Consider the following 24,909-nt stretch of genomic DNA (forward strand, 5'->3'; position numbering starts at 1 on the left):
CACACTGATTAGGGTCATTTGTGTCCCCCCCCCCCCCCTTCCCTCCTGCTGTGCCTCCACAGGCCTGGTTCAGGCTGCTGGGAAGGAGCTTTGAGACAGCTAAGCCCGGAGCCTCCCAGCCAGCCCCGCTTGGGGACACCCTAGGACGCAGCAGCAAATTGGTCAGGCCAGCGAGATATTCAGGATCCAACCCCTACCCTGCCACTAGATCATTCTCTTTATCTGTTGGTCATCTTCCTCCCCTGTATGCCAAAAGTGGAGATAAATGGGCTGAACTTGGGATCAGAAGTTCCCAAGTTCAAGTCCGAGCCCTGGCCTTTTACTAGCCATGAAACCCTGGACCGGGTAGCCTATCCATTCATTGACTCTGGACAAGGCTTTGTGCTACTTACCTTTGGTCTCCCGTTTGCAACCTTAGAGGCTGATTTGGGGAATTAAGAGAAAAATACAAATAAGAAGCTTCCACAGAGCATGGAACAAGGGCAATGGTAACTTCATGTCAAGCTTCCTTCTGGCTGACTTTCTGATTCTTTGAAAATATTTGCTGTTACTGGGCATAAAAGGGGTGCCAGGGGGCGCCTGGGTGGCTCAGTTGGTTAAATGTCCAACTTTGGCTCAGGCCATGATCTCACGGTTCATGAGTTTGAGCCTGGTGTCAGGCTCTGTGCTGACAGCTCAAAGCCTGGAGCCTGCTTTGAATTCTGTGTCTCCCTCTCTTTGGTCCTCCCCTGCTTGCGCTCTGTCTCTCAAAAATGAATATTCACTAAAAAAAGAAAATAAAAAAAAAATGGTACAAGGATTACTTGTTAAATGAGTGAATTCAACAGTAAAGCTGAATATTAGAGGGAACTAGCTCTTTTTAATGAAGCATGCTATAGAACCGGGCCCTGTGGTCACAAGGACTCAGCCAATCTTACCATGCACAGTGGGTTTCTCTTCCATCTAGTCCAGTAGACAGGAAAGAGGGTTGGTCGGCACGTACCAATAGATAGACTCAGTGCCAGGCTGACATCTCAATTCTGGCCTCTTGCAGTCTGAATAGTTGCTGGTTTACCACATCCAAGGGGTGGCAGGCCTGGCTTAGTAAAATCTCGAAAGGCACGGGTAGGCCTTTCCTGCCGAAGCAAGGCTAAACTGTATTCACAGCGGCCTCTAGTGGCGAACTTCCAAAACAGCATGCTAAGTGGAAACTTGGCAACCGAAGGTATCTTCTCAGAATGACCTAGATTCAGAAATTTGGGGCTAACAGGGGACTACTTCTAATCTTCGCTTGATGAATAAGGAAACCAACTTCCGGAGGTAAAGGGCTTCGCCAAAGGTTACACAAAAGCTTCATATCTCTCTGCCCACAAACTTTGCCCCCAACTGGCTACCTGTGGTTTCAGATGCAGTTAGGGATCATGAATTACCCATTTGGAAGAACAAAGGAGGACCCAATTTCTAAAATCAGACCAAGCCAACCTTCAAGTGAGACCCTAACATGTTCTCTTCCCCTGCACTTTGCTTCTCTCTTATCTGCAAAAGAATGTTGCTGGAAAATCCCTATCCTGGTATTTACCTAGAGTAAGTAACCTACTCCTATAGGCAACAAGGCTCTGAGGCCACAAGGCACTTTGTAGGCAGTAAACTCCAGCACTCAAACAAATGTGCTTTTCAATGTTTCCTCCTCCACACGTTGCAAGAATGTGGTGCCAGAAGGGGCCACAGTGACGTCTCAGATTGGCTCGAGGATCTGGGGGTAGGAATCATTTCCCTTATGCGGGGAAAGCTATTTTGACATATTCTGGAGACACAATCCAAAAATAAATCAAGCTGAGGACTTCCAGAGGGCTTAGTGGAAAGGTTTCGCTGCCATACCAGCTACAATCTGGGTTTGGAGATGCGGTGAAGCTATTTCAGCGAATGGATCTTAATCTTTTCCTGACAGAGAACAATTCTAAATTTGATTCATTTAGCAAGAACTTCAAAGAATTGCATAAGGTGCTGAGGGGGCTCCCAGCGGGGAATAAGACAAAACCTTTTCTCTGAGGCTAGCCCAGTGGGAGGGAGAAGCTGTACAAGATAACACAGGGATGAAGAGGTAGGAGAGGGGTGTGGTGGCTTTGAGGGCCACTGGTAATAACTGTAGCTGTTTTCTAAATGCTGGTGCTTTTTCAGATGACCTGTTCTAGCTCATTTAAATCTTCACAACCCTATGAGGCCAGGGCTATTATCCTCATTTTATGGTGGAGGAAACTAAGGCACAGAGAACTTAGGGAACTTGTCCTTCGCACCACTGCAAAATGGCGAAGCTGGGATCTGAACAGCAGTCTGGTTTCAGAGCCCTTTTTCTTCAATGTCATATTTGCTGATGACCTCTCCCCTGCATTTTCTGTGATGTCTACAACCTATACCATATCTTACCCACGCTGGTGCCCACACGGGGACTCAGTGCCACACACCATGGTCTGATGTCCGGTGTAGTAAAGTGGGAATAAAAGGCAAAAGGGCACTGTTTCTAAAAGCTTAATCTCAGCAGCCAAAGCCAGAAGCAGTTAAAGCTCATCCTGTGCTTTGAATCTCTTCACTCTTCCAAGGCCACCACTGGTCGGGGAGGCAGGTCAGGTTATGGTGCGGACTGTCCCATGCTTAGGAAAATCTCCCCCGCCCCCACTGTCAGGTTGGACAAACGTGACCTCTGGGATGTCACTACTCAAAGTGTGATGTCTGGACCAGCAGTCACCATCTCCTGGGAGCTGGATAGAAATACAGACTCTCTGGACAGATGCTGAATCCTGACTTGCTTTCTGGCAGGCTCCCGGTTATTCTTGCGTATGGTAAAGCATGCCAAGCGCACTGTACTCAGGCCCTTCTTTCCTTCTCTGAGCAGTGATGGTACATTTCCACCACTCCCACGACCTGGGTGAAAACGGGCATTCTCAGGATTATAATTCGGGGAGGTAAGTGGACGGATGTCTTATTCTTTGCTCTTAGAGGTGCGTCCAATGATGTCTGCCCAGTTCAGGCCAAAAGAAGTTTCTACTTCCCCAGAGTCTAGAACAGTACTTTGCCCAACACCATGTCTGAAAAGTTAATAAAGTCATTTACATAGTTTGTTGTTGGGTTTTGCTTTTTTGTTGTCGAGAGGAAAGAAAGAGAAGCATGGAGAAAGAGGCTGAAGGTGGGGAAGGCTTGAGGAATACAACTTTTTGGTCATTCCCTAAAGTAACCCATCATTTCCAAAATTTATGGAATGACAAGGAAGAAGATTAAAGCTACAATCCCCTCTTCAATCAAGGAGCTGCCAATTTAAGGAAGCCACCCTACATACCACCTCTGGGTCCGTAACAACATAAAGGTGGGTTTCCCACAAGTTCAAGGGATGCTGTAGGTCTCTCAGCACATCCACCTGGCTAATCTACACAATTCCCCCTCACTCAGAAATGCCAGTGGATATCACTTAAGTTCTTTCTTAGATACTTACTGCCTTTTTAAAGTCCGCCCTGCTCTTGAATAGAAGTCCACTGGAGGCCCACAGACCTAAAATGTGAAATCTTGAAGATGAGCCCTACAATCCTACTTGAGACGGTTCACAGGTTAAAATGGCTGTTAAAACTTCATACAGTCTTTAAAATCAGAGCCCAGAAGCAATTTCAACCATCAGTGGCACTTTATTTTGGAAGTTTCTATGTATTACATAGATGGCAACTTCCTTTCTGTTACCACCCCCCATTAAAAAAAATCAGAAAGACTGAAAAAACATAGAAAATCCCTTATCCAGTTTCTCTAGTCCTAGGTTAAAAAAAAACTCAAGCGGTGCCTCTCCTTCATGACAATACTGCTTTTTAAGGAGAATTCATAGTCTACCCTTATGCTCACTACAGAGTTCTACTCCTTCCTGGGGAGAAAATGGTCAGTGTTTCGGTTTGCTTTTAATAAATTCCTTTCTCGATTATTACACATTGTCATTCCCCACTTGACACCTTCTTAGAAACTTGATTGTTGGATGCATTTTTCATTTGGCAAAAATCCAACGTGGCTTTGCGTGGGATGTCTAAGTGTCAGAAACAGCAGTGTTGACGTTCTGGTTTTGAGAGGGAAAATATATATAGAGATGCATACATTCCCTGGAAGAACAAATGTAGGAGACTGAAATAGGGTGTGCATGGAGTTAAGAAGGCTGATAGACACTACTTGGTTTTGAATTCTGTGGCTGTCAGCCACCGAAGACTGCGGTGTAGGCCAGAATATAAATCTCTGCAGGAAGAAGTTTGGTTAGGCACCACGAAATGACAGAGCCGGCTGCATTTTGTTCCAAGTGTATCAGAACAGACACAACCAAGGAGGGGCTCATTTGCAATAGGCAGTTCCCCGTGAATGACTACTTATGAGCATTTCCGTGAATGCTCTGTCAACAGAGGCACCGGGGGAAGAGAAAAGGAGCATCCTATTAAAATTTACTTCCGGGGCGCCTGGGTGGCTCAGTGGTTGAGCGTCCAAATCTTGATTTTGGCTCAGGTCACAATCCCAGGTTCATTGTATCGAGCCCTACGTTGGGCTCTGCGCTGAGTGTGGACCTTGCCTGGGATTCTCTCTCTCTCCCTCTGCCCCTCTCCCGCACTTGTGAGCGTGCTCTCTCTCTAAAATAAAATTTAGAAAAATTATTTAAATAAAAGAAAATAAAAATATACTTCCATCTCTAACTCACCCAAGACCCTAGGTCTCCTTAGCTCTGTGATTTGCAAGGCCAAAATGAAGTTTAAGTATGTGTCATTCTAGGTCATCTGGAAGCTGGTTCACCGAGGCCATCTCAGAGGACCTGAGTGTGCCCAAGAAAGCAGCAAGCCTACCCAGAAGGGTATGCCTTAATGATCTTCACATCATCCACAGGGCGGTCCTGGGAGTTCGTTTCCACCATTCCTACTCGATTCACCATTCCTATACCCTGGCACACACGGCCGAAAATGGTGTGTTTGCCATCAAGCCACTGGGTAGGGGCTAGGGTCACAAAAAATTGGCTGCCGTTGGTGTCTGGCCCTGCATTGGCCATTGCGAGAATTCCGGCCCCTGGTGGGAAAAAGGAAGAAAGAGTATGAATAACCCCCAAAGTTCCAGCCTGGAGCGTGTTACACCATCCCAGACTTTGTTCTGGCCTCTGTCCTCAACCGCGTGACCCAAACAATCTTGCCCTCAGGGCAGGCTCTCCGCCTTTGCACCAAAGGCCATCACTGCACTACCCCAACAACCTCATCTTCCTGGTCTTCACCTACTCCCCAACTTCTCTATCCATGATGATCCCCACCAACTGCTGGGCCATGTTCCTGATTCCCCTCCAAATCCCAGCAAGGTCTCCTCCTTCTCTGAGGAAAGCAGACTTTAGTTATAGTGCAGAACTACAGACACATGGTATATAAATATAACTCCCAGTTTATGACAGCAACATTCAACAATTAGAGGCTAGAACACTCAGGCCAGCACTCTGAATTGCTCAGGACCCTGAGAGAGGCGTCATCTTCTCTAATCCACCACGGCTCTTTGTGGCGCCGTAGCTGGGCAGCGGCATGGCACCACGCCACGGTGTCGGGCATGCGCCCTGGATCACAGCCAAGGGCAAGCTTTTAAAGTCCTCTCCCTCCTCCTACCCGGTCCGGCCAGACTCTTTACTTACCCGTGAATTTCAAGTCCGGATGAAGTTCATCTTCAAACTGCTTGCCATAGATAGATGCACCACCTCGACCTGCCAGATTAGAAGACAAGAAGCCAGTCAGCTAGTCCCACGCTCTACCTCACGGCAAGAATTATGGTTCAGGGTCAAAAGATTCTTCAGAGTATACAAAAGGAAAGAGCAGTGAGCACACCTGGCCCCTGCTAAGTATATTGCAACTACGTAGCCCAGCAGCAGGATCAAGCACAGACATAGCACATTCGGATCACTGGTTTCATTCAGGTAAGAGGTTTCTTTTCAAAATAGCACCAAGAGTGTTTTTTCCTGGTCATTAAAGTAATACGTGTTCACTGTCAAATATGCAGAAAGCATAGAACATTATCAATAGGACATTAAAGTCCCCTATAATCTAACTATCTACAGTTTAACTACCATTTATAATTTGATGGATTAAGAGATTTCTTAATTTTTAACTTTTTTATGAGCATTTTAGACAGGAGCGCCCCAAGCCTGAACCCGGTGCCCATCGCAGACATTGCTGATCAACCAACATTCCTCCCTGCTGAGCTTCGACGGGCCTCTGTGGCCTACCAACTCAGAACTGTAGGCAGCCATGTTTAATGGACCAGAGATGGCACAAGACTTAAGGAGCTACTCGCCGTCCTGAACCTAGATGAAGGAAAGTAACATTCATTTAAGTCAAAGATACCCAGCTTAAGGAAAACAGAGTGGAAAGTGGCAACGTGGCAGAAAGGAATATCACAGCAGGCAGAGTCCGTGGAGAGGAGAGGTCGTGCATCACTAAGGAGATTATGAAGAGACGTGAGATTAGGAACGCTTTGCTAGCAACATCGCCACCTTCCGCCATTTATATTATGTCCACGAGAGTGTGGCACTGGCACCCAGGTTCTGTTCTTAGAGCAAAATGATACAATAAATATGGTGTTCCCAAAGGGAAAAAAAATGTCCAAATAGGAGACAACTCGCCTAATCAACTATTTAGCAAAAAAATACGACTTGCTGAATTACTCTGGTTTCTCCAAGTTGACCAACGAAGACAAAACAGCCTGGAACAAAGTGAACATTGGGTTCATCAGCTTACTCTGCTTGCCTGGCAGCCAGAAAACAGCCCAGACACAGGGAGCTCACCTCCTCTTACAGCCTGCTATGAAAGTAGGATGGTAACGCACCGTGTTCCTCCCAGGCCCCAGGGGCCAGCTAAGGTGTTTCCATGGTGAAAATCCCTTGCAGTACTTAGAATGTTCCACCACAGAGAGCCTGTCATAGCCCCCGGTGCTGGAAGAAAACACTTCTCACGCAAAGAAGAATGGGGGTGAATCCTAACAGACTCAGGGAAACCTCCCACCCGGCCCAGGCTACCTATGCTTCTGGGAAAGTACCCAAATACCAAACTTTATAAAAATGTGTTCCAAAAATTCCAACCTGTCAGTTTACTTCTCAAGAGCAATCATGTAACCAATATATTATCTCAGACTACAGAGTCAAGGTTCCTACCTGAGGCTGGGGGCAGAGGGGGTGGTTAGTGCTAGGACTGACTATGAAAGAGAGGGCCATGGGCACAAACTGTGGTCAAGCCCTAAATCCAGGGCTTGAGTGAGCAAACGGAGGGCAAAGTTCAGTAGCGGGCTGTTCGTCGCAGGCTGGGCCTTGGAAGTGGGATCCCTGCAAGCCGGGGGCTTCCAGGATGAAACCTCAGGGCCCCTGCCCTCTAGGAACCGAAAGCCATCACATAAATGGCACCAAGAGCAAGAGGGTTAAGGGATGGGCCAGTCAAGAGTCACAGATGAAGCCCGGGGGTTAAGTCATTAGAAGGAGAGGAGAGGAAAGAGCACGGGGGCCCCTCTGTACTCACCAGGCATAGTCTGACCAGTTGCAACTAGTGTGGGGCTCTACAGCACCATTTACACACAATATGTTATCTTTTCATCATCTAATTCAACCCAGTAGGGTTTGCAACAAAATGTCAGAAAGACAAAGAATTCCAATCAAAACATTCCTTTGGGGATGTGAATTGGGGAGAGACAGTAGGGGGACAGCCACGATTAAAGAGTTTTCCAGTGCAGAGCAGATGCCAACGATCACTTATAAAGCTGACAATTTGGAAGCTTTGCAGTCAAAACTTTGCTGTGTGCCGAGTCTAGTACAGATACAATGGCGACAGGCACTGATCTGTTTTGTAAACTCTGTATTCTGGACGTTCTTTTACTCTTCTGTCCCTTCTCTTCAACATTTATTCAAGGTATTTAATATCTCAGATGTACAAAAGAGACAAGGAATAATGAGACAAACAACCGCACCCTCGCTCAGGAAGAGTGTGGTCAATCCAGTCAAAGACACCATGCACACACACTCCCTGCTCTCCGCACCCACCTCCCCGCCAGCTAACAACTACTTCAAAGAATCACGTTTTCCTCTCAGGTAGCCATTATGCTGGCCAGGAGTCTGTCCCTTCCGTGCTTTTTCCTTTTTACTACCTAAGTATGCACCCTAAAAAAATGCATTGCTGCTGTGCATATTTTTCGGTTTATATAAATGGTATTATACTCTATGTATTCTTCTGCAATTAGCTGTTCTTTGTTCGCCATATTTATCCATTTTGTTCCATGCGGCTCTCTGTAGTATTCGTTCCAACTGTGCGACTGTAACACCAATCTTACCTTTCCTCATGTCGATGGGTGTCTGGGATCCTTCTCCTGTTTCTGCTGTTGTAAACCATGCTGCAGTAATCATTCTTACGCCTCTCTCAGACAAGTGCGGGAGCTCTTAGGGACAACACCTCATGGGCAGGCAGGGTCACGGTTTGAGTATTTCCCCATTACCAGATTTCTTCCAACAGCTTGCCAGAAGTGGCCCCAATGTGCACTCCCTCCCACAGTGCTCACTCTTACTGCTCTAGGTGCTTTAGCCAGACTTTCTAAAATTCCTCAGTCTGAGGTGTCTGATCTCTTGGGCTTTAATCTGCATTTCCTTGAAGGTGTGCATAACGCCACAATTACTGGCTATTTAGCTTTCCTCCTCTGTGAACAGCCACTTATCTACTAAGTGGTTTGACATTCATATATATAAAAATACGTATATAACTCATATATATAATATATATAATTCATATATATATATAATTTGTATATTATTAGGATTAATATTTTGGATACTAATCCTTGGTCAGTTAATGCTTTTGCAAATACTTTCTTCCGGTGGATGAAATTTTATCACTCTTTTAATGGGGTCTTCTGCTGCACAGAATTTTTTGCAGTTGAAATCCCTCAATCTTTTTCTTTATGATCTTCTGCTTTAAAAAAATATTTCCTTCTCCCCAAGACCCCTCCGATGTCTCTTCTTGCTCACTGCCTGGCAGAAAACTCCCACGATGAACTGGAGCAGCATCTAAGACACGGTGTTTCAAAGATGACCATACTTGGTGCTACTTACCCCATCGCTCCCATGCCACAGCCCCTTTTGGGACCAGTCCCAAAGCAGTACAGGTGAGCCAGGGACCCATGAAGAGGCCTACGTGAAAGCTCTGCCTGGGGCACCTGACACCAGGAGGCGACTGACCAAACCCATCAAAACCTCTTTTCTGGCAAGAGAGCATCTAACAGCAGGTTAGCTGTTCTCTGAGCATTTCTAACTCTTTCTCTAACCCCTTCTCCATGGCCTACTTCAACCTCAGGAACAAGAGAGGCAGGTAATGACCAGTGCCTTTTGCAGCTAGGGGTAGTCAGATGATCTGGTTCGGACTTACTGATACAAACAGAAGCCTGCTGAGTAGAGTTTCTGGGAAAGCTAGAACTTTCCTGATAAAAAGGGAAAAACATGCTCCTTTGTCTTTCACCCATAGCTCTTTCCCCATCTCCCTTTTTTGAAAGCAGAGGTGATGTCAGGAGCAGCAGCAGCCATATTGCAGCCATAAGACAAGTCTGAGATCCAAGGCCAACACACTAACAATGATGGAATGGAAAGATATAGTAAGCTTGGGTCCCTGACAACTCTGTTGGGCAGCTGAACCAAGGCCTACAACTGCTTACCTTCAGACATTTTCTTATGCGAGAAAAACAAAAGCTCTCTTTGTTTAAGCCGGTGCAGTTGAGTTTTCTGTTATGTGCAGCCAAAAGCATTCCAAATTGATACAATCGCTGTTAGTAACAGAGTCTTTGGAAGAGGGAACTAACAGGTGGAGCTGCTGCTGTTGGATTACCAGGGCAAATGCCAGATACCAGATCTAACGTGGGAAAGAATGCTACATCTCTCCAAGAAGCTTTGAGGGTCTTAGGAGTCCTGTCTTTCTCACTTGCCTCTGGGGCCAGAGAGATCCAGATTTCCATTCCAACTCCACCACCAACTGGCCGAGCAGCCTTAAGGAAGATATTTACCCTCTCAAAGCCTCAGTTTCCTTGTCTGAAAAATGGAATAGTAGAAGTACTTCTGTCGTACTTCTGTCTCGTAGGACTGTTACAGGAACTAAGTAAGATCGTGCACAGAAACCACGCAGTGTAAAGCATGGAGCAAACACTGTATTATCAGCGATGATGAGCTGTTTTTTTTTTTTTTTTTTTAATGTTTTTATTTATTTTGAGACCCAGAGAGACAGAGCACGAGCAGGGGAGGGGCAGAGAGAGAGGGAGACATAGAATCCGAAGCAGGCTCCAGGCTCTGAGCTGTCAGCACAGAGCCTGACGCGGGGCTCGAACTCACAGACTGTGAGATCATGACCTGAGCCAAAGTTGGACGCTTAACTGACTGAGCCACCCAGGCGCCCCTGAGCTATCTTTAACGGAGATAACCTGGGCATTTTCCTGTGAGAGGCAACTGTAGGTAGTGATTAATACTTCACCTTAGGAGTCAGCCTGCATGGGTTTTTGCAGTTCCTCAATCGGCAAACCTCCGCCACTCCCTCACTGCTCCTTGCTCTGAGTGTAACTCTGCTTATTTCAATGACAAAAAAGGCAGAGAACTTTCACGTGCTCTCACCACCAAATCCACTCCCCTTCCCACATCTCCACCCATTTCCCTTCCTTCTTCCCTCATCAATAAACCGTTCTTGTGACTATCCCACCACCATGCACCTAATTGAGCCCATTCACCGTTATGGAACTTTGCAACTACAATTCCTCCCTCTGCTGTACTATTTTTTTTCTTTCTAGTAGACCAGGCCTATCAGCAAAAAAAAAAAAAAAGAAAGAAAAAAGAAAAAATGAAAAAAAAAAGGTCTTAAAAATTAAACACAACACTCCAAGTATCCCTATTCCTCTGCGCCCCTTCACAGAAAAACTCCCCAAAAAAGCTGACAACACTTGGTGTCTTGGCTTCCTCTCCTGCCTCTAAATGCGCTCCAATCAGACTTTTGCCCTGACCGCTCCATTACAATGGCTCTTGCCAAGGTCATCAGTGACCATCACGTCATTAAATCCAATGGCCAATCCTCAGGCCTCACCTTGCCTGCTCCGTGAGCAGCATCTGACAGTTGATGTCACCCTTCTAAAAATCCCACCTTACTGGTGGTGGCTCCTCCCCTTCCTCTACTGGCTCCTTCTCCTCTGCCCTCTGTCCTTTTATATGTTAGACGTGCACTGATGTGTGAAGACCTCCCCTTCCAACCACTGCTCTCTTGCCCCTTTAACTTTCACAGGCGTTACTCCAATCAAGCTCTTGAATGTCTAACTCTGTCTTAGCATCTGCTTCCCAGAGGATCAGAACCGACAGAACCACTATCACCCTAGGCCAAATACAAAAAACTCTAGCTTTGATAAACATCACAAGCTTCCAATTGGTCTCCTTGCTTCTAGCCTTGTCTCCTCTTTTCCAAGCCAGCTGGTTCTCCACATGGAAGTCAGGGGGACCCTTTTAAAACAAGCCTCATCATGGCAGTCCTCTGCTCCAAATCCTCTGGTGACATTTCATCACGCTTAGGACAAAATCCAAAGTCTTCACCACTATGAGACTCCATGACCTGGTGTCCTGCTACCTTCCAAAGTCATCTTCTGTCACTCTTCCCCCCACTCACCTGCCCTAGCCACTTGGTCTGTGCTATTTCTTGCCAAGCATCCTCTGGTCTAAGGCCTCTGATCGCTATTCCCTCTGTGGTGTCCCTGCCCCTGACAGTCTCAGGCTCACTACTTCACTTCATTCAGAGCTCTGCTCAAATGCACCTTACCAATGAGGTCTTCCCTAATCCCGCTATCCAAAATAACACCTCCGTGACTCCTGTGGTTCTCAACTGAGGGTGAATTTGCCCGTTAGGGACATCAGACAATGTGTAGAGACATTGTTGGTTGTCACACTGAAGGGTCTACTAGCTTCTAGCAGGGAGAGGTCAGAGATGCAGCTGAAGAGCCTACAATGCACAGACAGTCCTCTAAGCAAAGAATTATCCAGCCCCAAATGTCAACAGTGCCAAGGCTGAGAATTCCTGCTCTACCCCCTTGTTACAGCATTTTCTGCACATCATTTGTCATGATAGTGATAATGTATTATGTACTTAGTTGTTCACTGTCTCTCCCACTAGAATGAGAACTTCACCAGGGCTTCCTTAATTTACTATTGTATCCCCAGCTCGTAGAACATGCCTGGAATATGGCGGGAGGTCCAAAAGATGTTTGTTAAGTAAGTTAACAATCAAAATAAAGAATAACATTTTTTAAAGCTCCTATTTGGGTCAAGACTGTACTCACCATTTTACAAACATCGGCTCATTTACGACTCACAACAACTCCATGAGGTGAACACAACCACACTCTGCGTGTATAGATAAGACGACTCAACGAGCTTACACAACTTGTCTACATTTAGTAAGTTCAAGTGAAGCCAAGATTCAACCCCAAGCCCACCAGGCTCTGTGACCCTGTTCACCCCACACTCCATGACCTTGCCATCTACCATGGCTGAATTAAATTTCCTCACTTACTTTTCTTATCCCAGACTCAAGAGTCCCAAAATAGTTCCAGAATAACATTAGATCAAATCTGAACTCCTGTCTGGGAGTCTCCATGAACCAGTCTGATCTTATCCACCATGCTATCTCTAACTACTCTGTGCACTCTGTCCCTAACAGCTCCTTAAGTGTCCCCTAAACATGCAGTTCAAGGACCTCAGAGATCACATTGTACATATTTGTCCTGGACATGGAGAGGTGGCCGGTCCAGCATGTGAGACACAACATCTGGGGTGCTGCGCTCTCCTTCACACTCAACATGTCTCTGTCACTTGTGCCTCTACTCTACTCATTCTTCTTCCTAAATCTAGAATGCCTTTCCCTGTCCTCCTAAGAGTTAAAAGTCTACATTTCCTTCAAGGTCCACCTCACAATATGCCTCCATCCATGCTAATTCCACTCCACTGTACTTTTTCTCTTATTATGAATTATTCCAACCTATGTCATATATATAACCCAGAGTGTACTACCATAAATTTGCATATTATATTACCTTATAGTTGTTTCTTTTCTTTTCTTTTTTTAAAATTTTTTTTTTTCAACGTTTATTTATTTTTGGGACAGAGAGAGACAGAGCATGAATGGGGGAGGGGCAGAGAGAGAGGGAGACACAGAATCAGAAACAGGCTCCAGGCTCTGAGCCATCAGCCCAGAGCCCGACGCGGGGCTCGAACTCACGGACCGCGAGATCGTGACCTGGCTGAAGTCGGACGCTTAAGATTGAGAGAGAGAATGAGAGCAGATGGAAGGGCAGAGGGAGAGAGAGAATCCTAAGCAGGTTCCATGCTCAATGCAGAGCCCAACACAAGGCTTTATCCCACGACCCTGGAATCACGACCTGAGCCAAAATCAAAAGTCACACACTTAACCTATGGGGCCGCCCAGGCACGCCTCTATTGTTATTTCTTATAAGAACCATCTTGTCTTCCTGGCAGAGGAGGGAGAGCTGTAAGTAAAAGTAAATGCCTCGGCTTCTGCTTAAGTCTCTTCACAGGACTTGGAACAGCACAGGATACCCAGCAGACTCTGAGCAGATATTCACCCGATGAATACAAGTAACGATGAGCTGGCCGTTCCACAGTTAAATTTCAGGTGTTCCTGGGGCTACCAAGAGGAGACGAGGAGTCAGAGGGAGGGCGATGTGCAGCGTAATCAGCATGCAATTAATCACCGCGATCACGCCAGCTGGTGAGCCCGGCGAGGCTAACTGCAGAGCGTGAAGAGCGAGAGGAAGAGCCTGACAGGATGCCACGTCTCACAGGCAGGAGAGGAAGGGAAGAAGTTAGTAGAAGCAGATAAAAAAGACAGCTAAGGAAAAAGCCGGCATAGTTATTACAAAAAGAGAAATTTTAAAGAGGAAAAAATAGTTGAAAATGATGCAAGTGGGGTGCCGGGGTGGCTCGGTGGGTTAAACGTCCAACTCTTGAGTTCAGCTCAGGCCATGATCTCACCAATCGTGGGTTCGAGCCCCGCATCGGACTCTGCACTGACGACGCAGAGCTTGCTTGGGATTCTCTCTCTCCCTCTCTCCCTGCCCCTCCCCAACTTATGCTCTCTCTCTCAAAATAAATGAATAAAAATAAATAAATAAACGCAGCAGGAATTCAAAGGTATCTGAATTGAGAAAACACCTGGCAAAGGTGCTTAAGAAAGACCGTGGAAAGAATAGTTAGTTCCAGAGTAGCCAGACCAAGGGACAGGGAGGGACAGAAATAGTACGTCGACTTACTGAAGAGCCCAGGATGCGTCATGCTGTCCACCTGAGATATTTAGCAAAAAACATGTCGTCTAATCAGCTAGCAGTTCATATTAGTGACCCAGGAGGGCCTAAGCGTGTTTGCCTTCTACCACAGACCTACCAGCTCAATCATTCATTACACTTGAGGCTGGGTGCAATTACTTGGAAATCTTTTGAGTGATTCCATTTCATTAAAATTGCATCATGGAAATGTGACATTATGAAGGATTGCAAAGCAATTACAGAAATATAGGGAAGCTCTGACATGAACAACTCACATCTGAGTCACTTCCAATTCTTGTACATTTATCATGGACTCTCTCAGTTCACTGGCGTTATGAATTAAAATTTTATCTCGTAACGAGAGAGAGGAAGAAGACAGGAAAGTACATCAAAGTGCTGACAGGACACTTTCAGATAAAGAAAGAGGAGTGAGGCAGGCTTAGACTCCCTCCATACCTGATGAAACAGACAAAAAAATTCCACTTTTTTCCAAGCCCCAAATTCACCAGCATCAACCAAAGAAAAAGGAAAGAAACTTAGTACAAAAATGCTGAGAAGAGTAAGCCAAGGAAAGAGAGATTCTTCTGCCTGCACTCCCTAAAAGTAGTAAGCAGGAAAGAGAGTGTGGAACCCAGAGCATTCTTACAAATAGCCTCCAATTTTGAGAAGCCAACAGAAGTAGTGGGTGAGCAACCCTGAAAAAACTGAAGAGAAGTCCCTGAAGACAGAAGCCTGTGCATACCACAGGGGCTCAGCAGCGGCATGGCAGGCCACCAGCCACGGCCACCTTGGGGAAGCGGGGGGGCACTGGGCCATGCTGCTGGGGTTCAGGACAAGCTACCCCAAAATACGGCACTTGGGCACACTGAATATTTCAAATTGAAGGAATCTGAGAAACGTCAGGTTCAAGAAGGACACTGTGACGTTCCCTTGGAGTAGGTCCTAAGACCCTCATGTGAAAGGTGCCCTCACTATACCTGGGGAAAAGAACATCCCATTTCTAAGACAGAAGGACCCCAAGAGGAAGCTGAACGAACAAGCCTTGATGTTTACTACATTCAGCTCAGACCCCTTTCGTCCTAGCATGTTTTCTCACAAGTTTCCACTCTAGCACAGAACACTCAAACAGTGAAACCACCCTAGCACAACACTGTCAAACCTAGCACAAAAACACTCAAGTATAACCATTTCTTCAGGTCATTATTATTTATTTTTTTTTTTAGAGAAAGTGAGAGCGAACACAAGCAGGGAAGAGGGGCAAAGGGAGGGAGGGAGGTGGAGAAGGAGGGAGAGAATCTCTTTTTTTTTTTTTTTTTTTTTACATTTATTTATTTTTGAGAGACAGACAGAGAGCATGAACAGGGGAAAGGCAGAGAGGGAGGGAGACACAGAATCTGAAGCAGGCTCCAGGAGCTGAGCTGTCAGCACATAACCCGATGCGGGGTTCGAACCCATGAACCGTGAGATCACGACCTGAGCCGAAGTCGGAAGCTTAACTGACTGAGCCACTCAGGCTCCCCGGGAGAGAGAGAATCTTAAGCAGGCTCCGTGTTCAGCATAGAACCCAATGTAGGGCTCAATCCCATGACCCTGAGGTCATGACCTGAGCCGAAACAATCTAGCCAAACACTCAACCAACTAAGCCCATGGGTCTTCAATTCTTTATCAAGGCTCCGGTGTCATCAAAACTTAGAACAAACATGGGGCGCCTGGGTGGCGCAGTCGGTTAAGCGTCCGACTTCAGCCAGGTCACGATCTCGCAGTCCGTGAGTTCGAGCCCCGCGTCAGGCTCTGGGCTGATGGCTCAGAGCCTGGAGCCTGTTTCCGATTCTGTGTCTCCCTCTCTCTCTGCCCCTCCCCCGTTCATGCTCTGTCTCTCTCTGTCCCAAAAATAAATAAACGTTGAAAAAAAACTTAGAACAAACAAATCTGTATGCTTTTCTATCAATCTCTCCTGTTATGGAGACCCAGCTATGAATGAAAAAGGGTAGGAGGATCCTTCTCCTCCACTACAGCTGTTCTCAGGGGACTACCCAGAGTCCAGGGTTGGGGGAGAGGTCTCCAGGGAGAGGGCTTTACTAGAGGCTGGGGAAACAGAACAGAGGCTGGCCCTCACGTAAGGTGCTCACTCAGCATTAGCTCTCCCACCACCTCATCAGGCCAGAATAGAATGGAGAGAAAGCAACCTAGTATCTGGAATGGGAAGGACAATGACAAAGAGGATCCACTTGTACTGTATCTGAACAAATAAAAGGTACAAACAGCATCAGTGCCGACATACATTAAGCATAGATAAGATGAAAAGAAGTGGCACAGAAACTATGCAAACGTATTACAACAAATGGAAGGAGAGAAAGAAAGGAAGGGTTGTAACAGAAAAAACACCTCGTGGGGCACCTGGGTGGCTCAGTCGGTTGGGCGTCAGACTTCGGCTCAGGTCATGATCTCACAGTTTGTGAGTTCGAGCCCCGTGTCGGGCTCTATACTGACAGCTCGAAGCCTGGAGTCTGCTTCAGATTTTGTGTCTCCCTCTCTCTGCCTCTCCCCCATTCACATGCTCTCTCTCTCAAAAATTAAATAAACACTTAAAAAAAAAATTAAAAAAAAAAAAAGAGAGAAAAAACACCTCAGGAACTCAGTCTGGGAGAAAACATAGTCCAAGGGCTTCTCCGCAGCTGTCTCAAGCTACAGATGCTTCAATAGAAATAAGAATCCAATAAAACAAAAGCTCAAAGACAAGATAATAAATCAACAAAATAAGTGAAATGACTGCAGAGCTATGGAAACAGATTGAGAGCCCAATAACACCAATACAGTGCTAGTAAATCAATCAGAGCAGTAAAGGACAGAACAGACATGACCACAAGTTGAATAAGGCACAGAGTAAAGGTCTAGGATTATCTCAGTGGATGCAAGACAAAACAGAAAGACACTCAGAACACTCACACACTCAGAAGAAATCTAATAGGGGCGCCTGGGTGGCTCAATCGGTTAAGGATCTGACTCTTGATTTCGGCTCAGGTCATAATCTCACAGTCATGGGATTGAGCCTCGCTTCTGGCTCCGCGCTAAGTGTGGAGCCTGCTTGAGATTCTCTCTCTCCCTCTCTCTGCCCCTCCCCTGCATGCATGCTCCCATGTGCTCACGCTCTCTCTCTCTCAAAATAAATAGGGGACCCTGGGTGGCCTATTCGGTTGAGCATCTGACTTCAGCTCAGGTCCTGATCTCACGGTTCCTGAGTTTGAGCCCCACACTGGGCTCACTGCTGTCAGCGCAGAGGCTGCTTTGGATCTTCTGTCCCCCTCCCTATCTCCCCCTCTCAAAAATGAATAAACATTAAAAAAAAAAAAAAAGATTCTTAATAACTAAATAAACATAAAAATTTAAAAATAAAAGTAATGTAACATACGTGAAAAGCAAAGGTCATAAAACAAAGAATAACTAGTTTCCCGAACTAGGAAATCAGAGCAAGTGACAGAGAAAATATTCACAAATACAAATCAAAACACTTCTCCAGAGCTGAAGGAAGGAGTAAATCTGGCCTCCATATTCTCCAAAGCCATGTTTACAACCAGAAGTCAACAGAACAGACCTGTCTAAAAAAATCTGAGGGAAGAACAGAATACCCAGTCATGGTCTTTTTCAAATTCTAACATGATGGGAGTTTAAAAAAATGTAACACCCTCCAGCGCCTGCAATACAAACCACTCAGCAGGAAATTCTGCCCTCCAGCCCTTGTGAACAGAAAAGCCTAGTGGTAAACACTGAACCCTCTGAAATGTAGAACCCATACTGTAGCTGAGGGAATCAGGCACAGAATGGAAAATGTGCCCTGATGAAAAATAAAACTAAGGACAAAAATTGAGAGCAAGGGAGGGAGGAGTGTAGGTGTGAGGTAACAGAAGAGATAGAGATGTGTATATATCTCTGTCCCCAGTTCCAGGCACAGAGCTCCTAAAACTCCTGTAATTTCCTACATGGTAAGAATACTAGGGGCAGCTCTTGTTCTAACATTTGGTCTTTGACCTGTCCTTGAAATTGGGCTTTTAAAACCCTTTGAAATTCCTAAGTGATAAGAGCATTAGGAGCATCTTTTGTTCTAATGAGGCCGGTGGACTCCTGGATGGCGACTGGTCCCCAGAAAGACCAAGCCATGACTAGAAGCATGGAATTTTCAGCCTCCCATCCCCCTACCCCTGCTTCTTCAGAGAAGGGAGAGGGGCTGAAGTGGAGATAACGATTGGTCATGTCTACATGAAGAAGCCTCCAGAAAATCCCAATACTATAGGGTTCAGAGAGATTCCAGGTGGGCAAACACATCCCCGGATGGTGACGTACCCTAATTCCACAGGAACAGAAGCTCCTGCCCTGGGGACCCTCCCAGACCTCACCCTGTCCATCTCTTCATCTGGCTGTTCATCTGTATCCTTCATCATGTCCTTTAATAAACTGGTAAACGTCTCCATGAGTTCTGTGAGCTGCTCTGGCAAATTAAGGGACCCCAAGGAGGGGGTTATTGGAACCTAGGCTTGTGACTAAAGGGGGGCCAGGGGAAGAGGGGCAATCTTGTGGGGACTGGGCCTTAACTTGTGGGAACTGAGTTAATCTAAGACACTCACTTGGTGTCACAGAATTGCTTGTCGGGCAAGGGGGGGGGGGTGGTGACAAACCTAAATACATTTGTGTCAGAAGTGAAGTGATCTGTGTTAGCAGTAAGGGAGACATGCAGGAGAAAAACACAGGAGGAAAGAACTAGGTTTTTCCCATCAGAGAATGCAGGCAAAACTGAGTTTTTTTCTAAACAACAGGAATGGGTAAAAATTTAAGTACTGACTGCCTCACCTTTCATAACAGGAAATCAATTTTTGTTAAGTATATACAAAATTAAATGTTTTTTTTGTTTTAAAAACAATAACATGCATGACATAGTCTATTGTCTTGAAATCATCTCTATTTAGCTAGTGATCCATCCTTTTAACTAGGTATCTGAAAAGAAAGATTTCTAGAATAATGTCCACCAACAGTTAACATCAATTGTTTCTGAGAAGTGGATATTGTGGGAATAATTAGTAGTGGCTAGAAATCTTTAGGAAGGGGGCACCTGGCTGGTTCTGTCAATTAAGCATCTGACTCTTGGTTTCAGTTCAAGTCTTGATCTCATGGTTCGTGAGTTCAAGCCCCACATCAGGCTCTGCATTACAGTGGGGAACCTGCTTGGGATTCTCTCTCCATCTCTCTCTGCCTCTCCTGTGCTTTCTCACCTGTGCTCTCTCAAAATAAATAAATAAACTTAAAAAAAGAAAAAAAGAAATCTTTAAGAAGTATATGTATAAATGATCTTCGTGTTCTTTTTTCTAGTTTCCTGTATCTTCTGTATTTTTAAACGTGTCCATATACATTAAAAACATTGAATACCTCTGGTTATAAAGGATAAATAGAGAACAACTGAAAATGACAAAGAAGAACAAGATTAAGAAAAGACTGGCACAAAGATTATCAAACTTATTTAAAGGCAAAAAAAAGCAGGAGCAGAAATTAGCAGAGAGAAAATGCAGACTGAGAAGCAAGGGGCCTTGAAACTCACGTTAGCACGCACCAATTTCACTAATAAATCCCATCTAAATGACAGTAACTCCCAAATTCATACCTCCATCCCAGATCTCTCCATGAACTCCATACTCCTATCCCTTCACTTATTCAACACCTCTAAATGAAGACCTGACAACTATTTCAAATGTAATGTCTAAAACCAAAACCAAATTCTTGATTTTTCCCTCCACACATGCTCCTCTCTCAGCCTGCCCTATTTCACTGAATTCAACTAATGTTGGCTTGGGGCGCCTGGGTGGCTCAGTCAGTTGAGTGTCCGACTCTTGATTTCAGCTCAGGTCATGATCCCTGAGGGTCACAGGATCCCCAGGGTCGTGGGATCGAGTCCCACACTGGGCTCCACACTGAGCATGGAGCCTACTTAAGAATCTCTCTCGGTCACCTGGGTGGCTCAGTTGAGCATCCACCTTTAGCTCAGGTCATGATCGCACGGTTTGTGAGTTCAAGCCCCGCGTCAGGCTCTGTGCTGACAGTTAGGGGCCTGGAGCCTGCTTTGGATTATGTATCTCTCTGTCTCTGAGCCTCCCCTGCTCACACTCTGTCTCTTTCTCTCTCTCGAAAATAAATAAACATTAAAAAAAAAAAAGAAAAAGATTCTCTCTCTCCCTCTGCCCCTCTCCCCTGCTTGCTCTAAAATTAAAAAAAACAAACAATTAACGTCGGCTTAACTATACCTGTCCCCGTTGGGTCACCTCCCTGGATCATGAAGTCTTTGATGATTCTGTGGAATTTGGTGCCATTGTAGTAACCTCGACGTGCCAACTCTGCAAAATTCTTACAGGTCTTTGGAGCATGCTTCCAGTACAACTCCAACACAATGATTCCCATGCTGTGGGGGGGGGGGGGGGGGGGGGGGGCGGGGGGGGGGCGGGGGGACGACAGTAGAGTTCTAGTCAAGAACAAGGTCACAGCAAACAGGAATATTATGGGACTGATCCAGGACTCTTTATTTTCAAACTTATGTAAGTCATGAAATTGTAATAAACATCAGATCTCATGCTCAGCAAAGGAAAACGTCACAATGTAAATAATATAAACACAGGTATCTTCTTTGAGTAAAACACATAGGAACTTCTGGTACTTCTTGTAAACAAAATAACTGTGGACAACTAAAAATTCAAACTAGCCGGGGGCGCCTGGGTGGCGCAGTCGGTTAAGCGTCCGACTTCAGCCAGGTCACGATCTCGAGGTCCGTGAGTTCGAGCCCCGCGTCGGGCTCGGGGCTGATGGCTCAGAGCCTGGAGCCTGTTTCCGATTCTGTGTCTCGCTCTCTCTCTGCCCCTCCCCCGTTCATGCTCTGTCTCTCTCTGTCCCAAAAATAAATAAACGTTGAAAAAAACAAAAAATTTAAAAAAAATAAAATAAAAATTCAAACTAGCCGTATATATTAAAAAAAAAAAAAAAAATCGCTGATCATGGGAAACCAGTATAACCAACCCTCAATTTGGAAAACAATTTCACTTAATACTTAATTTGTCATTTTTTAAAAAGAAGGTATTATTATATCAGGAATTTGTATTTATTTAAACATGCATAAGTTTCTGGGTAGGGGTAGAAACTTGACAAATGGGAAACAGGATGGTTTTTAATGAGTATTTTTTTTTAAACTTTTGTATTTTTGAACCATGTAAATATATTACCTATTCGTAATTTAATTCGTAATTTTAATGGGAAAAAAAGGTACAGTTTGTGTGTATTTAAGAGAGGGTGCAACAAATGCAAAACCTGATTACTTCACATCTCTATACCTATGAAATGGATGAGCCCTTCCCCTCTACCTCCCCCTGCCCCCCAAGTACTGCTCAGGAAAAAAGTAAAAGACTTAGATGCCTTCCCCTCTCCTCTACTCCATCACTCACCTAGATCTTAAGCTCCAAGAACGTGAAAATTGAGGCAACTATGTATAGTCTGGATAGCCAGTGCCAAGCACAGCATAAGCACTCTATAAATATATATATGTGGTATATGCTAGAACATAGCTCTCTAAAAAAAGCCTTTCTACCAGCAATTCATCCCCTACTAACAACTCAGCAGGGATCGACACCTACTCTGTGCAAGGCATGGTTCTAGGCGGTTTTTTCCCTCATGGAGCTTATATTCTGGTGCATATTTTTTAAATACAGGGAATAACTTTTTGGAATGGCAATCAGGAAATACCTATACAGTTATGAAATCAACATACCTTTTGAGAGCAATTTCAACTTCTAAGTATTCTATAACAAAACTCACAAACGTGCTGCTAAAGGACACGGTATGTGGAAGGATATTCATGCCAGTATTTGTCATAACAAAAAACAAGAGGCAACTTAAGTGTCCTTCAAAGAAGTGACTAAAATACAAAATATCCATACTATGGGCAGCTGTATTAGCAAGTGAAACAGAAGCAAATTACAGAAAAAAACATATATACAACATATATACAGTATGATCACATGATTTTGTTTTTAAGAAACAACATAAAAGAGACGGGCATCTGGCTCAGTTGGTTAAGCCTCTGACTCCTGATCTTGGCTCAGGTCATGATCTCACAGTCTGTGAGTTCAAGCCCCACGTCAGGCTCTGCGCTGACAGCACAGAGCCTGCTTGGGATTCTGTCTCTCCCTCTCTCTGTCCCTCCCTCACTTGCTGTCTCCTTCTTTCAAAGTAAGAAAACAACAACAAAAAGATAAAAGAAACAACACAAAAGAGATGTTTAGATGTTCGCAGAGAAAGATGTGGAAGGTCATCCAACAAACTATTTACTGTTTTTACAGGAAGAGGTGGCTTTCACTTACTCTATATACTTTTACACTGCTTGGATTTAAATTTTGATTTATTTTGTAACTTAAAAAAAAACGTGAACAGGTGAATTCAGAAATTGCTTTCAAGTTGGGGCCTGAAGTAGGATTTTGGTGGTGGGGAAGATGACCAGGGAGCAAAAGCAGCATCTAAGAACCGTGCTCCGGGGGAAAACAGCACGAGCAAGAGCAGAAAATAGAAAAACAGTAACTGGTCCTTGGCTACTGATGTGGGAATGGCAGAAGATGCAGCCAGAGAGGGAAGGCAAAGGCCAGATGAAAAAAATAATCATCTTGAATGTCAGGCTACCATGCTTTAATTTTACACTGTTGTAGAAGTAAGAAGTTACTTAGGTTATTTGTAGTACTTTCTTAAGATCACTTTGGACTTTTTCCAAAGAGGCAGTGGAAGGAATGGAGCTAAAGAACCTAGCATGTGAGGCAGCCGGACCAGGCTCCAAATGAGGTTTCCCTACTTACTTGCTGTATGAGTCTGGTCAAATCATTTCATCTGTAAATTCTGGCATTTCTCCTGCTAAAACTGGAGAGAAGGTGGAATAATACCCATGTGGGTATTAAATGGATTACACTATATGAGATGCTATATGTCAGGGGCATGGCACTCGCTAGTCAGTGCTCAGTCATAGCACTCTTTGATACTGGGGGAAATGTGTCTCTTCCTGTGCCTTTCTAATAGTTTAATGCAACTAAACTGCTTACAACATTAGTAGTTACTGTAACAGCTGTATAAACAAGCCCCACCTAGATGACCGCAACTCTGAAATTCAAAAGCGGTGTGTGTCTTAGGCAGCTCTTTTTTTTTTTAAATGTTTGTTTATTTTTTGAGAGAGACTGCACACACGCACAAGTGGGGAGGGGCAGAGAGAGAGAGGGAGACACAGATTCTGAAGTAGGTTACAGGCTCTGCGCTGTCAGCACAGAGCCTGATGCGGGGCTCGAACCCAAGAACTGTGAGATCATGACCTGAGCCGAAGTCCGACACTCAACCGACTGAGCCACCCAAGCGCCCCATAGGCACCTCTAACCTGATTCCAGATGCAACGTCGCTGGCTTGTAACCTCAACACACGCTAGTTGAATGAATGAATGAATGAATGAACCACCGGGTGGGAGGAGGGCAACCAGGCCGCTGTCGCTGAGGTCTCAGGGAGAGCCAGGGTGGAGCTCGGACGCGGGAGGTGGCGGTCCCCACTCAGCGCTCAAGCTGCCCTTACGGCCGCCGCTCTACGTTTCTCCACGTGGAGGCCAGCCTCCCGGGGGAGCGTACCCGGAACCCAGCCCCGCGGCAAAGCCGGGGCTCCGCGTCGCCACCGCCAGCCCAGCCCCGAGGCCCGACCCCTCTCACCTGGTCTCCAAGTACACATTGGGCGGCTGCCAGGAGTCTGGGGGGATCGCCGCCATAGCGCAGCGCGCGCAATCCAGCAGCAATTGCTACTTCCGGTGTCGATGCCTGGGGACCCGCCGCTGCTGCGCACACTTCCGGTCCTCGCCGTTCAACCCTTGCTATGGCAAGATTTGGGGAGTTGAGACAAGGAAGAAGGACCCCACTTCCAAGGCGGAGAAGCTGGTATGTGAAGCGAAAAACAACGGCTGCAGAGACGGAGAAAAGCGCAAGCTCCATTGTAGGGGGTGGTCTCCAAGTGAAGAGTGCGACACTCTCCTGTAGCTCTGATTGGTTCGTTTAGGCGGGGAAGGCGGGAAGAACCAGAAAATCTGCACTCCGATTGGAGTTATGTCCTAATTTTCCATTGGAAGAAGTTCTAGTTCCACAAAGGGGCTGGGACTTGAAAGAGAGAAGTAGAATGAAAGGGAATAGAAATGAGAGGTGCCAGTATCTGACCTTTGTAAGGCCCTTTACAATTTATATAGCACTTACATTTTAGTATCCACTCCACAGAGCAATCCTGTAAAGTAGATATTATTGTTCCCATTTTTCAGATGTGAAAACCGAGACCCAGCAGTTAAATGACTTGTTCGTTTGTCTCTAGCCACACAGCAAACCTGAGCCTTAAGACTCCAAAAAGTAAAGCAAAGAGTCTGGGACAGAGAGAGGAAAAGGGTCAGGAAGAAAATGAGAAAGAAGTAAAGGGAGAGACATGAGAATGAAGATCAAAGAGATGAGGGCTAACGCAAGGCTTAGAGTGACTGGCTGGGATATATGGGATAGA

The 24,909-nt window shown here is 45.5% G+C and overlaps 1 protein-coding gene across 1 annotated transcript; it reads right to left on the reverse strand.

Annotated features, from left to right (window-relative positions):
• Positions 1-4,546: 4,546 nt before the first annotated feature.
• PPIL1 (peptidylprolyl isomerase like 1) lies at positions 4,547-24,395 on the reverse strand. The gene is made up of 4 exons (XM_047860115.1): positions 24,087-24,395; positions 20,619-20,773; positions 5,648-5,716; positions 4,547-5,046 (listed from the first exon to the last, which is right to left on the reverse strand). Exons 1-4 carry the CDS (start codon positions 24,140-24,142, stop codon positions 4,826-4,828), a joined length of 501 nt encoding a protein of 166 aa, XP_047716071.1. The 5' UTR covers positions 24,143-24,395; the 3' UTR covers positions 4,547-4,825.
• Between the last annotated feature and the right edge of the window lie 514 nt (positions 24,396-24,909).

The sequence above is a fragment of the Prionailurus viverrinus genome, chromosome B2 (genome assembly GCF_022837055.1).
Source record: "Prionailurus viverrinus isolate Anna chromosome B2, UM_Priviv_1.0, whole genome shotgun sequence".
Lineage (NCBI taxonomy): Eukaryota > Metazoa > Chordata > Mammalia > Carnivora > Felidae > Prionailurus > Prionailurus viverrinus.

Coding starts and splice junctions, on each gene's coding strand:
- PPIL1 (XM_047860115.1), bottom strand. CDS start 24,142: ATGGCGGCGATCCCCCCAGACTCCTGGCAGCCGCCCAATGTGTACTTG. Junction 20,774..24,086: donor AATGTGTACTTGGAGACCAG/GTGAGAGGGGTC, acceptor CCCCCCCCACAG/CATGGGAATCATTGTGTTGG. Junction 5,717..20,618: donor AGGTGACCCAACGGGGACAG/GTATAGTTAAGC, acceptor CTAATCTGGCAG/GTCGAGGTGGTGCATCTATC.